Here is a 13589-nt window from a genome sequence, read left to right as displayed (position 1 = left end):
AACTCAGGTCAGCTGAACCAGACTTTAAATGAAAGCATTGGCAACAAATCTCTTTTTGCTTACTGTGCCCCTGGCAGGATGGTATTTTCCTGTCATTCTGCTTTCTACTCTACAAACTTTCAGGCTCACCCTGGGTTGAATGAGCTGTGTGTGATGTTTCCTGGGTCCAGACACAAGTTGTCTTTTTTTCTTTCAGCTCTGAAATTTGACAGTAGGTCAATTCCTGTTTTCAAGCCTGCTCCCTACCCTTCCCTCCTATCTTCCAGATGCCACAGACCTCTGTTGGTCATTGCATCCCTGGCCAACACCTGTTGCTCTCCCAGACACAGGGAGCATCCAGGGGAGGTGCAATTTATTCTCCCTTCAGAAGGTCCAGCTGATGACAGCATATGAAGGAGGTTGAAACAGAAAGGCAGCCTTCATCTTCATTACCTGGCTACCCCAATTTTAAGAAAATATAAGGTGTTAAACTATACTATATATACAGTAACCTGTAGTCAAGGAGATCTCCATTACTATCACAGAGATTTCCTAAATAATGAATCCAACATTTGCCTCACAAATTACACCACTGAATTACAAAGATTCAATCAACTGAAATACTTTAATTCTCTTTCAAACCAAAGAGTCTAGCTTAAGCCATTTCCAGCTTTTCAGCTGTTGGCAGTTCTGACTTTGTGCAACACAGATATGAGTTCTTTGTTTCTTCCTTATTTCCACATTACTGCTCTAGGACTAACCCAGAGTTAGTGTCGATGCAGAAATCTTTAAATGCTCTAAAACCTTACACTTCGCAGATAGAGAGTCACAGAGAAGGTCAGCCTGCCTTTTTTTGTATCACAGACATCAGTGGACCTACAAAGGAAGAATCTGATGCTTGTAGGAACCACCTGAAAACCACAGGGTGTGAAAGCACAACCAGAGGAACTTTCTATTGAAGAGTAATCAGGCTATCTCATTTAGGATGCTTGTTGACTTACCCAGTTATCCGACAGCCCCACAGGATGATTCAAAACATATGAACTGGGCTTCTCCGAGTTACTGTCTCAGATATCCGAGTTTAGGTGCTTAAAATTAAGCAATGGGGATAGCTCAAATAATGGTAATGTTTTTACAGCCGCTGCTGCCTGATGTATGTGCATTCAGTCAAGCATGTTGCTGTGCCATCTTGAACTGTGCACAGTCTTTGCATTTGTATCTGAGTGGCTATTGAGACACTAAGAAAAATTTAGGTTACATCTAAATATCTGTCTGGATGCTATGGAGTATTTACAGACCGTTATAGCTTAATTGTAGGGGTATATCAGATCCAGGCCATACATTAATTACACATCAAGTAGTTCCTTGAACGCTATAGAACATCAAGAAAACTAAGTAATAGCTTTTAGCAACTGTTGAGTTGACATACACTTACAGGTTTGTATATGACATTCAGTGCTGGCCCCTGTTAGTAAGTGAATGACAAACTGGAGAGAGTTCAGAGAAAAGAAACCAAAGCAGGTTTGGAGGGACTGACTGACAAGAAAGATGAAAAGAGTGATCTATAGACAGGTCTTTACTAAAAGGTGTCTGGGCGTAGAAAAATGAACATGATAAAAACCACACATATTTGAAGATTATATTTAAATGTTATGGATGAAGAATTAGGGTTGCATGAAATCAGGTCATCTGAGGAATTTCAATGCAATTAAAGAGGAATAATAAAGCATAAGATCATAGCAAATGCTTTGACAACCACATTTTGTGATGATGGAAGCCCCATTTTAAAAAAAATTTAAAAGCAAACAAAGTATATTTTAAAGAATGTTAGGAGAAAGGAGGCAACTAAACATTGGTCTGTACCATCTACAATTGAATTTTTTGTTCTCCTCTTTTGGTGTTGTGTGATTTGTTCTGACAGCACAACAGTTTGTATACAATTATTAGGATTCCAAAAGTTTTGGTTCAGAAATCAAAATCTCCACAATCAAAGACCAGATCTAAGTTATTGCATCTCCCCAAGCTACTTTAATGCCTAGTAATTGTCTCCTATTTTCTCAATTAAACATTCTTTAAATACAGTACTTGAAGTGCCTTTTCCTTCATTTGACTAGCAGATTAGATTACCCATTCCAGCTGATCTCTGTGAAAAGAAAATTAGAAGATATGTGTTTACAGGGGAGCTTATTTAAATTCAATTTCCCTTGCTCTGTACTGAAAGAAGGCAAGTTACTGCTTTTCCCTCAGTCTTCAAGAAAGTTTTGAAGAACATTCAGCATTTGGAAAAGATTCTTCTGCCTTCATATTTCTTTTGGAACAGGAACCAGAGTTCTTGTTATTGAAATCTGAAATAAAGACAATATACTCTCCAAGTTTAACTCTAAAAATCTAAGCAATGTTTCATCTTAGGATGGAAGATCATTTGCTCTGTTAAAAAGAATTCTTTGCTGCTACAAAATTAACAAAATCTGCAGTCTTGAAAAAGACTTTCACCTACATTAACAAATTACATACAGCTGATGATTCATAAAGAAGAAAATTAGAAGACATCATGCTCTTCCATGACTTTGCAGCTAGCAAGAAGAACAAGAAATATCAGCTTCCCAAAGCGCTATAGAAGCCTGATTAAAATTATTCATGATATAATAAGCTGTAGCTACTGATCTGATGGCAACTGTAATTACCCACGTTTTTTCCAGACAGGATGAATGCTATAAGTCTGAAGCCCTCTTCATTTTCCTTTCCCTTACATCACCTTTTTGGACCATAAAATTTGGTGAAAAACAAGATTCTAGACAAGATTTATTCATAGATCAAGGTCTTTTTTTATGGGATGCAATAACCAATTTTAAGACAGGTCAAGTTTCTGCATAAGGAAGTACTTATCTGGCTCTGTATGCATGTTGTAATTCCACAACGGACTTTTTTCTCTTATACAAAACAAATGTTATTGTATTCCCCCCTTCTCATGTTCCCATGGTAAAAGGCTTTCAGATATAAATTAACATGGTTGCTTTATGTAAAGAGGAAATAAATAAGAATCCTATGCGGATCCATTCATTCGTACCTACTGCACCACCTGTTCTCTTTCATACTGGTTTTAACAAGCATTTACAAATAATCCATTGCCTCATGGATTAATGCAACATGGAAAAGATTAAAAAATCCAACTAGATTGCAATCGCAAAAGCAGGCAGAAGAGGCAATTTTGCTACCCTACCCAAAGAGCTACAATTATTGACAGTCTTCATGGTGGAAAAGAGCAGAAACCTTAAATGAACAATATTTAGAAATTTGTAAAATGTCTGTTTTTTCAGACAAGTTGCCAAGGAAAGCAGTGTGATTTTGTTTCTGAGAAGTCTGTCTATATGTGGGGATAAGTTTAACCCCCAAACAAGCAAATCCATTGCTTTCCTGTTTAACCAGCAGGATATAAAAATAAAAATCTGACAAACACATGCAAGAGAAACAAATAGAAATGACAGCACTGTGTGATAAAAACCGGAGTTCTGCAAGATCTTGCTTGTGAAAGTGTGCATTATATAAACCACTGTTGATTAATTTGAGGGATGACAAGCAACATTCACAGAGATGGAAAGTTTTGCTCTTCTGACTCCCAGATGTGATATTTTAACAGGGAGAAGTAATTTTATACTTTGCTGAGAGAATAGTTTTGATACACTAAAACATAATTTTCAAACTTCTGAAAGTCCTAAACACAAGACAACATAAAACATTTTTTTAAGAAATGAGCACAGGCACATGTAAGTTAATTCATTTAGACATGACTGAACAGAGGCATGGATTACTATCTCCCATTTTTGAACTGCATTTTTACAGTTTTATTTACATACAAGCCAGTAAAAGAAATACAACTAAAAGCTAGTCTACAGCACAGAGTATAAAATTAAATATAGTTCAAAGGACTACATTTTTAAGAGGTTTCTTGACATCTAAGAATGCAAATAGGTCCTGCGACAGATCTTGTTCTGCGCTACCTTATACTGACAGAATTAAGCCCTCTTGAAAATCCCTTAGAAATCCAGGTGCTCAGTAGCTATTTAAGCACCTGTTTTCACTGTTTAAGAGGCCGATAGCTGCCTCAGTACCATGAAACCCAAACTTACTTCCCAGTCTGAAAATGAAGTTTAATCAAAAAAAGAAATTTCTTTCCCTGTATCAGAACAGATACCAGGTGTTATGTGACTATGACTTTTCCCTGTTTTACTTAATCACGGTCATTTTCCAGCAGTTATTTATTTTTTTTAAACAAAATCCCTCACTGCTGATAAAAGATCTCAAGCCAACGTTTTTGTAATAAAAACTGTATGAAACTCACCTGCTGTAAATATAGCATCCCATATGATTGATTTCTTTGTCTAATTTATAGCGCCGAAAGTCCTCCCAAGCATCTTTAATAGCTGTAATGGCCATTATAACACAAATTGGGATCACAGAAACTTCTGGTTGGAAAGCATTCACCACTGGCACAAAATTCAGCAGTGCAATGACCACAAAATAAATATTGGCAAAGCGGTGAAACTGCTCATAGATATTTTTTGGGAGGAAAGTCAAGATGGTATATTTTGTGGTCTTAATTTTATTGGAGTCATAGTATCTGTTTGGATTTTCCTTCCACTTCTTGCTTCCAAAGGGCAAATTGGAGATGATCACTCGTTTATTTTCATTTTTCTTCTTTCTTTTCTTTACTCTTCCTCTCTTCTCCAGCTCTTCATTTTGGATTTCAGTGTCTGGAGTACCACACTGGCAGCAAGTTTCCTTGAAAAAATGTTTTTTCCACATCATTCTAGAGAAGCAGCCTGGAACACTTTTCCTTGACATCTTGTTATCCTCTCAAAAAGTAGCTTCAAGCTGATAACGAACAAACTACAAAGAGTTCGATAATCCCAACAAACTCCCAAGTGGTGGAGAGAAGAGTCAAGATGTAGGAAGGGCTGCCTCTCCTTTGACTCCAACTCCTGTCCCTGCCTAGGGACAGGTATCATCCTGACTCAGCTGCACCGGGTCCCAGAGCCTGCCGGGGAGGCTGTGCCTCACGTATGACAAAAGCATCCTGAATGTTTTGCTATTCCTGTTAGCACACGCCTGGAGGCCCCGTTCAGAGCATTTCCCTGGCATCGACTATCCGCTCACACAAAGTGTCTCTGTTTTAACACAGAGAAGCGACAAAGCTCAAAACATACACACAATTTTCACGGTTCACACCATGAGTTTCTGAATCACTTTATAAGCCTGGGAGTTGCCAGGAAGTTCAAAGGTAATGGGCCGAGCTCTGCACCCCGGAAGTCAACAGAAGATTGCTATAAGCCTCAGTACAGATGGTATTTCTCTCTTTTACTTCCTCTATTGACTATTTGTTTTCATGCCTGTAACATGGATTATTAAACAAACAATGCCCACTCCCCCAAACCAAGTAAACACCTATGATTTGGTGTTTAAGAGAATTATACATAAACATAGGCAATCGAGGGACAGTTTACGTAGACTGGCCCTCAGCCTGATCCTTCTCCTCTGATAGCCCTCCGGCTTCTGGACACCCAAAGCGTCCCCCTCTCATGCAGTCACCCCTTCCAGCCTCTCATTCCTTCTTCCTGCTTGGTCCCTTGTGCTTCTGACACATAAGTATGTAGCATAGATGAGGACTAATTTCCAAGAGAGCTAATGAGAATGTGTACAAACCACAGTAATTTTTTTCTCTATGGCCTGGGCCTAAGGAGAGGCGAAAAATGGAAGAGACCCAAACATTTAAACTTCTTTTAAATGAAAACTCCTATCTGTTGCATTATGTAGTGACAAGCTAAGTAGTCTTCAAGTCAAGTTAGTACTTGGACAAGAAACTCTGATGAAATCAAAATGTTGCAATAAGAATTGCACATGAAAATATTTCTTCTGAGTCAGTACTGAGCAAACATCGCAGCTTACTGCGTGTGTTGTGCCACTTCCAAAGTGAAACCATGCTGTATTGATCACCTGTATGTACTAGAAGTCCTATAAATTTTTTCAGTTCCTGGTCATGCTTCACCTTGAATGTAGTTCATTATTAATTTTTGTATTAATGGTTTTAGTGTAAAACATATGAAAGGCATTGCTCCAATTTGTTAAACAGCCCAAGTAATTCTTTCCAGACTTGGATACATTTCATTTTTCCTCCAGATCCTTCTGCTACCTGGAGAGGATGTTGTGTGTGTTGGCAAGCTGGTTTGGAAACTTGGAATGAAAACTTGTAAATCAGCACACACTGCTGTGATATGAAACAAAACTTCAATGATATCAGGATGACTTAAGTGAGATAAATGAAACATTTTTAAAGGCAGAACAAAACTCTTTTATAACAGCTTTTCCAAACTTACTGTACTCCAAAGGGTCAGTGACAGAATTACTGCAAAATTGGATGAGCAGTTTCCACCACAGCAAGCACAAGGAAAAATAATTGGCTTAGTTTACTTACTTGTCATATACCCTGGTTTTAGAGAAGTTTATCATCTTATCAAATCGGTACTTTCTGTAGTCTTCAATAGCATCCTTAATCATACTGGCAAGCAGCACCACAATCAGAGGCAGCAGAGTGATCTCTCTGTGGAAGACTTCCACTTGTGGGAACCAGTTCAGAACCGCCAGAAAGAAGAAATAAAGATTACCCAACCTGAAAAGGTATAAAATAAATTAAAATAAGTCAGAAATTACAATGTGTCCTTTTCTTAATGAACATACCCCATTTTGTGTCAAAGAAACATTAATCATTTCACTCCTCTACCCTCCTCTTCCTTTCCCAGAATCCATTAATCAGTTGCTTAACTGAGATGCTAATTTTTTCTTTAGAAGAGCCTGTGAGATAAATTTTCATAATATTATAGCTGCCTCCATTTTTCCATATATTACACTTTTTATCTCTAGGAGCTAAAACTTCTTTAATGATCCTCCATTGTCTCAGTCTTGAAAATAAGCACAAAATCAAACAACCCCCCCAAAAACGTTAAAAAAATCAAACCAGTGTAACAGAATTGGTGTAAAACCCCACATGTTCAGAATTATGGAAATGTGCCCATCAGGAATCCGTGAAGGATTCCACAGGTGGAAAGGTCAAATTATGAATGTGTAAATCTAATACACAGAATGAAAATTTCAAAGCTAGAGATGGATATACAACTTTCATTTATGTTTATCATAATGAATTTTCCCTGGGCATCTTATTGACATGATTCATTATGTTGAGGGGGTACATAATTTTAAACCAGGACTTGGAAAGAAACCCGATCTAGCACTTGCATATGCATGTGTACTGTTTATAAGTTGGTAGACAAAGTCACCTGCATGCCACTAAAAATGTACCAGAATTAATCTATGAGTGTCTGAAATCTACAGAATTTCATAGATGTCTCGACACATCCGATGAATATCTTTTCATGTTCTAAAAAGTTAGAGATTTATTCAACACAGAAACAGAGTGATTTTTAAATAAAAGCTGGACATTTTTACATAGAAAACTGTTCCAGCATTGAAATGAGAAAGCTGGCCACAGTGTTGGTTAAGCACATCTAACGTTTACTTGCTTTAAAGCTGGTGTGAAGCGGGTGACATTTGGTTACAAATAATCATCACCTAAATTTTAGTTATGTGGCAACTACAACAGCAGCCCTTCTCCATCACCCTCAAATATCACTGTTTCAGAGCAAGTTCTTAAATCTCATGTAGCATTGAATGATTTTTTTTTTACCTGTTAAACTGCTCAAAAAGATTTTGGGGCAAAAAAGTGAACCACGTGTATTTTGTGGTCTGTATCCTGTTTCCAGAATAGAACACAGAAGCTTGTTTCCAGTCTTTCCACTGGCTCCCATTGTCAGGAACCACAATCCTCCATTTGTTTAAGTTGAATTTTGGTTTGTCTCTGACAGAAAATAGAAGTGGTGTTGATTCTGATAGAGTCTGGGAGGGATGCTGAGCTCCTCGTCGCTGCCAACGGTAAAAAGCAGAGTCCACAGACAAAGCCATTCGCAGCAGGGATGTCAGGCTGAAAGACAAATGAATGACAAGGACTGAAAACCAATTCCATTCTGGTAGAAAATTCACTTCGTGTCTTGCTAGCAGAGGTATAAAGCAGCAAACAATACTCTGTTCAGTGCACTGCACGTTCAGTCTTCGAGCTCAGCGCTTTCTGCAGAGAATGCACAGGATAAAAGATACAACAAAATCTTCAATATGGAAAAATCTATTTCTATCTCTAGGGTAAAAAAAAAATCCCAAATCTATTTTCTGTGTGTTATAACAGCAAACTAACATAGATAAAGCCAATTTAACAGAAGTGAACAATGGCTTTTCTGTCACAAATTCTGTACCATTTTCCTCAGTCATAAACTGCCAGCAAATCCATACAGGCATTTTTCTTCAAACGTCTGACTTTCTTACAATACTTTTTCTATTCACACTTACTTACAAAGGGACTGGTTCAGGTGTTGAATAGCTCAGATAATAAAGAACTGCAGCATCAGCTTAATCTCATTTACACTCATGTAATAGTTTTCCAGAGTCTCCATAGAAATCTGATTTGAATGGAAAATGCCAGCCAGCACTAAAACAATGGATGTTTTATTGGTTGGAGAGATAAAGGAATTAAATCTCCCAATACGAATCCTATTATCATTGAACACTTGTCTTCTGACTTGTTCACACATCCACAACTGCAATTGTGATCCAGCGAGCAGGGCGCTCGGGCTCCAGCAGCGCAGGTTTATATGCTATTACGCTCAACCTAAAGACAGCAGAACCTCCATCCAACAGCAGGAGTTTAGAGGGCTGGAAGCTGCCTTACAACAATCAGGCACTAACAGTGAAAAAGCAAACAAACAAAAAAGGCACTGGCTTTAAGCAACATCAAGGTTCCACTAAACAAAACATGTGAACCAAAACCTCCTCACTTAGACTATAGGAAATACACAGAAAAAAAAGTATTTAAACTTGGACAACGGTCATTTAGATTAATTCACTGAAGATCTGGTTTAAACTATTTAATAGCAGCTAGTTTCGAAGCAGATTGAGAAAACCAGTACGTGTCTGTACAAGTCTAAATAAACACATTTCAGATACATTAAACCTTTGAAATTATTTAGACATTTATTACCAGCGAGTCCTTTGTTTCCCTCTGATTTTCAGCTTCCTCTTCCAAAAAGCCCATCTTTTACTGTACGCAATATGTGACTTCCTTTGGAAAAAAACTTAATCGTATTTAAAAATATGTACATGTTTGAGTCTTGGAAGAGGGAAGATATACTGTACTGAATTTCACTAACACATTTGAAGTGTGTTGTTTCATCAGCAACAACAAGTACTGTTTATGCACTATTACTCACTTGCTGCTCAAAACTATGAGAGTTCAGGTTGCTCAGCAGTGCCTGGGGATCGTCTACAATGTTGAGAATGGCTAATTTACACCATCAGAAACTTGGAAATACTGGCTTGGTTGATACAAACTTAAGTCTCAATACCTAATGAATCTAGACTTAATGTCATGTTATCCTGACAAGGATTGTTGTAACTATGAATTACTGGGAAGATGCAAGGGAAGTTAAATATCTCAACAAGCAAGTTGTTTGAAAGGAGTTTTTGACAGAACTTGCCGTTTGTTACTTGTGCTGTGCTCCACAGACTAGAATTTCAGCATTTATCCCTTGATTCTAGATGCCTTCACTGTGTTTGCAATAACTTTATTCACCTGTTAAAAGATGAGCCACTGCAAGGTAAAACCCCTGCCACTGTGATAATGGGTTCATGTGTACTCAGAAAAAATAGTCAGGTATGTTTGATCCTTGAAGGTCATGTTCATGTAGGACCGTGAGCACAGTCAGCAGCAGGGTACCTAACCAGACTGATCTCCAGAGCTTGCCGAGTGTCAATAAAAACAGCACGTCTGCATGATCCCATGCCACAGATGAACTGTAGGCAACAGGCACTAAGTCAGAGCTGGTCTGCATGGGAGAGGGACGGCGATTTCATAAAGGTGTGCTGAACCTCAACCTGAGCATCAGATTCTCCTTCACTCTGCTTTTGTGCTGTGTTCCTGGGTGGTCCTCGAGCACCCACAGGAGCACTCTGCTGATAGGCAGGAGAGGAAAATTAAGGCTTCATTTAAGTCTTAGTGAGAACCTTGGAACAAGATGCTAACAAGTAGCTGTCTCTTAGCACAATGTAGAGCCATTTAGTTTATTCTGTTTTACTGTGTGTGAAGAGCTAGGAAAAAAAGACACCTAGACACAATAAGTATGGAGTACTGGCTTGGACAACTGAAAAAAAGTGTTCTATAGGTTCCAAGCTATAACAGCCAATGTTTTTAGAAGGCTTGGGTGTCAGGGACCTTTTCTCTATAGGATACCAGATTTAAACTACTAACACGAGAAAGGACTGGAAGCACAGCAGACATGATGACAGACCTCCTTGTGTCTGGATTTTAGTGCACTTGGTGCTTGTTTACTGAGGAAAATCAATCATTTGAAGGTGTTACATTAACACACACAACCTAAAGCTCTGAATGGCTTAATGCAGAACTGATTAAACTTGTAGTTTAATCCACAGACAGGACCTCCTGTAATCCATGTTAACTACTCTGCAAATGCCCAAATGAATGAGTACTTCAACTGAAATCAAAACGATATTCAACCTAAACTATCTTAGAGCCATCACTTCTTTACAGTATAATTTTTAATCTGTGGTGCTGAAAGATTTTACAATTAAAAGACAACAACTCAATCGTTGGTAGTTACCAAAAAAGGTAGTGATTGCTCAGTGAAAATGCTGTAGTGAAACGATGCAACTCGTGTTTGCTAGTTAAAGGCTGGACACTTTTCCCACCTTGTCCTGAGCAGTAAGCTCTCCAATTGATTTCAGCTACATCATAAATTAAGATCTGAACAGTGGATGGAAGAGTGGTGGTCTTTAGTGGCTCAGATACACACTGTACTACACATATACGTTATATATATTTAAGTTGCATGTAACAGAGCTACGTATATGAGTTACATACAACTTACCAGAGCATCAAATTCCTTCTGTATCTGAGATACATCAAGGTAAGTTGAAATTCCTTAGAAATTACAAATGAAAAAAGCAATAGTTTCAGTCATATTATTAAAAAGAAAAGCAGGCAAGGTTAATTAAAGCAGCTTTACACACAAATAGTAGCATGTCTTCCACAACTTCCCCTGGGAAACTTTTTCTACAGCTTCACAAATCCCAATTAGACAAGTCTGCTTGACATTCAAGATAGGGTCTCTCCCCACCCCATCTTTAACTATTTACTTAGTGTATAAATCAATGAAAGAACGACTTAGTTTTATCCAGATTAGAAATCAACCCTCTCCTCATGGTTTTCTTTGAAAAGCAGTGGTCATAGACAGTGCCATATCCATGAGGAGAGAGGCCAGCTAGTGCCACCATGCAATTAAATGTGTCACAGGAGATGTAGAGACTTCATAACATAAACCATGCAAAACTAAGCAACTGTTATATGGGGGGTAAATTATGTAGCTGGATGCATAAACAAAGCAGCAAGCTAATAAATTTCAGCGCTGGCAAGGAAAAGATATGAGAAGCAAACATAATACTTATTATTTCAGATCAGTAAGAATAAAAAGGAGCCTAAACTTGCCATCAACATTAGGAGATGACCTAGCAGGAAAGAAGAAAGAACTCAAAGATGTATCCTTCTGTAAAATGTCGATTTTCTATAGTTTGGCCAACTGCTTACAAGTCTTCTGACTTACTAGCACTTTGATGTGTTATGCCACTTACTTTCTGTATGGTAGGAAATCCATAAAAAATATTGTATTCCTCTGACAATATATCTAACGCATCTGTCCCAACTCTTTCTAAAAGAGCTTCATAAAATCCCTTTTCTGCAATTCTAGAATATTTTACATGTGCACACCTATTTGATTTGTGTTTTTACAGAAATACTATTGAAAGAACCTGTGAAGCTTAGATTTTTTCAACGTACATTTACTGAAGTGACTGGGTTTTTTTTCCATCTAGCTAGTGAAGCCTCAGTGCAGCAATACATATTCTGAAAGTGAAAGATGAAGGTGATGCAGACATTTCCAATGCTATTATGTTTGGGATTTGCCATCTATTTCACTTCAGCATAGAGATTACAAGTGCTAATTCCAGTGCTGGCACATTATAGCTATTGCTGTTTTGCCTAAGCTCCCCTTTGTCAGCTGCTTCAGAAATGCTTGCCTTTAAAAGGAATCAGCATGTTCCAGTGACCTGCTTTATTTCTGCCTGGGATCTTGCGACTTTCCACAGGATGGAGTCAGAAAGGCCAGAGAAGTCCTATCCATGGCTGCAGAAAGTTGCATTAAGCTCAGTTATCCTGTAACTGCTCAATGTACAACAGGATGAAAAATACAAGGAAAAACCATGGCTGTGCTTCAGCTCAGCATTTGTCAGACTTGGAAACGAGGGGACAAAAAGAACCCCTCTATGTCCTTAAAACCACAAAACCTAAAAAGTGGGAGGGAGCCTGGAGAAATTATGCAGGTAAGTCATACAGAGGAATATCCATGACATTTTCCCTCTATCGCTATATAATCATGGCAGCATAAGCTTTTAGCCTCTTGTCATCCATTTTTTCGTGAAGTTGCAGTCAATTGATGCTATTACCATCATTCCCACAGAGTCCTCTACTCAACAGCCTAAAAAGCCTCAGTTTCAAGAAACTATTTTCCCTCTTTCTATCTATTCCATTACTGATGGATGTACTGTGGGCAGGTCTCAACAGGGCAGACACATTTTTCCCATCTGTAACTCCCACATGGTTTTCCAGGGAGAAATCATGCGGAAATCTAGCCTAGGACAAGTTCTCTCCCTCCTCATGTAGATGCCTCTCAAGGTTCCCACAACCACAGACGTATATTCCTTATATGAAATTATAAAGACTCATTACCTATCTTATTCTTCCTTTTAGGAAAGGCACTCCTTCCCACAGTCCAAACTTTTGTCACTCTTCTCTGACCTTCCAGTGGAGCTACTATGGTCTCAAGAGACAGGCAAAAAGCTAAATATCCAGCTATCTCAATTCCTGAACTTCTGCCTTTGGAAAAACAAGACAAGCAACACATAAGTGATTAAACTATTATCTATTTATAGCAAAGGTAACTTAGCCATACAGAAATGCATCAGCTAGGCACCCAGTTACACTAAGAAGTAAGATGAGAAAAGTGTAAGCTGGTGTTAGCACAGGAGGTTAGATGCAGTAGTCACATTATTTCACAGGCCTGTGTCAAAATTTCTGAAATGTGAAGCAATAAACAAAGTGTGAAAACCTTTGCACCTCTCCCATAAAATTATGGAAGAATGTATGTCCAAGAAAGTTTTCAAATTTTCTGATGTTTGATGAAAGAGTGAAGTGAACAATACGCTGCAAATTAAAATGGTATCATTCACACTGTCATCAGGAAGCTCTTGAAAAATCAGAATTTCTTTGCAAGAAAAGGAGGACTGACATCATACTCCTTTGGGAAGGTCTGGGGTGCAATCTGATAACTTTTATCATCAGGCAATTCAGAGGGACGATGTCATTAAACATTTTTTTCTTTGCTATT

General features: G+C 38.2%; 1 protein-coding gene across 1 annotated transcript in view; it reads right to left on the bottom strand.

Moving 5' to 3' along the window:
• ATP10B (ATPase phospholipid transporting 10B (putative)) overlaps window positions 1–7989 on the bottom strand; it is a 58562-nt gene extending 50573 nt beyond the window's left edge. Inside the window, exons 1-2 of the mRNA XM_035902481.1 lie at window positions 7715–7989; window positions 6449–6643 (exon numbers count right to left, since the gene is read on the bottom strand). Of these exons, the coding sequence (XP_035758374.1) occupies window positions 6449–6643; window positions 7715–7989 (470 nt within the window). The remainder of the gene's footprint in view (window positions 1–6448; window positions 6644–7714) is intronic.
• Window positions 7990–13589: the final 5600 nt, after the last annotated feature.

This window comes from Egretta garzetta, unplaced genomic scaffold, assembly GCF_000687185.1.
Source record: "Egretta garzetta isolate BGI_Z169 unplaced genomic scaffold, ASM68718v1 scaffold209, whole genome shotgun sequence".
Lineage (NCBI taxonomy): Eukaryota > Metazoa > Chordata > Aves > Pelecaniformes > Ardeidae > Egretta > Egretta garzetta.
This window is presented reverse-complemented; position numbering and strand designations above follow the sequence as displayed.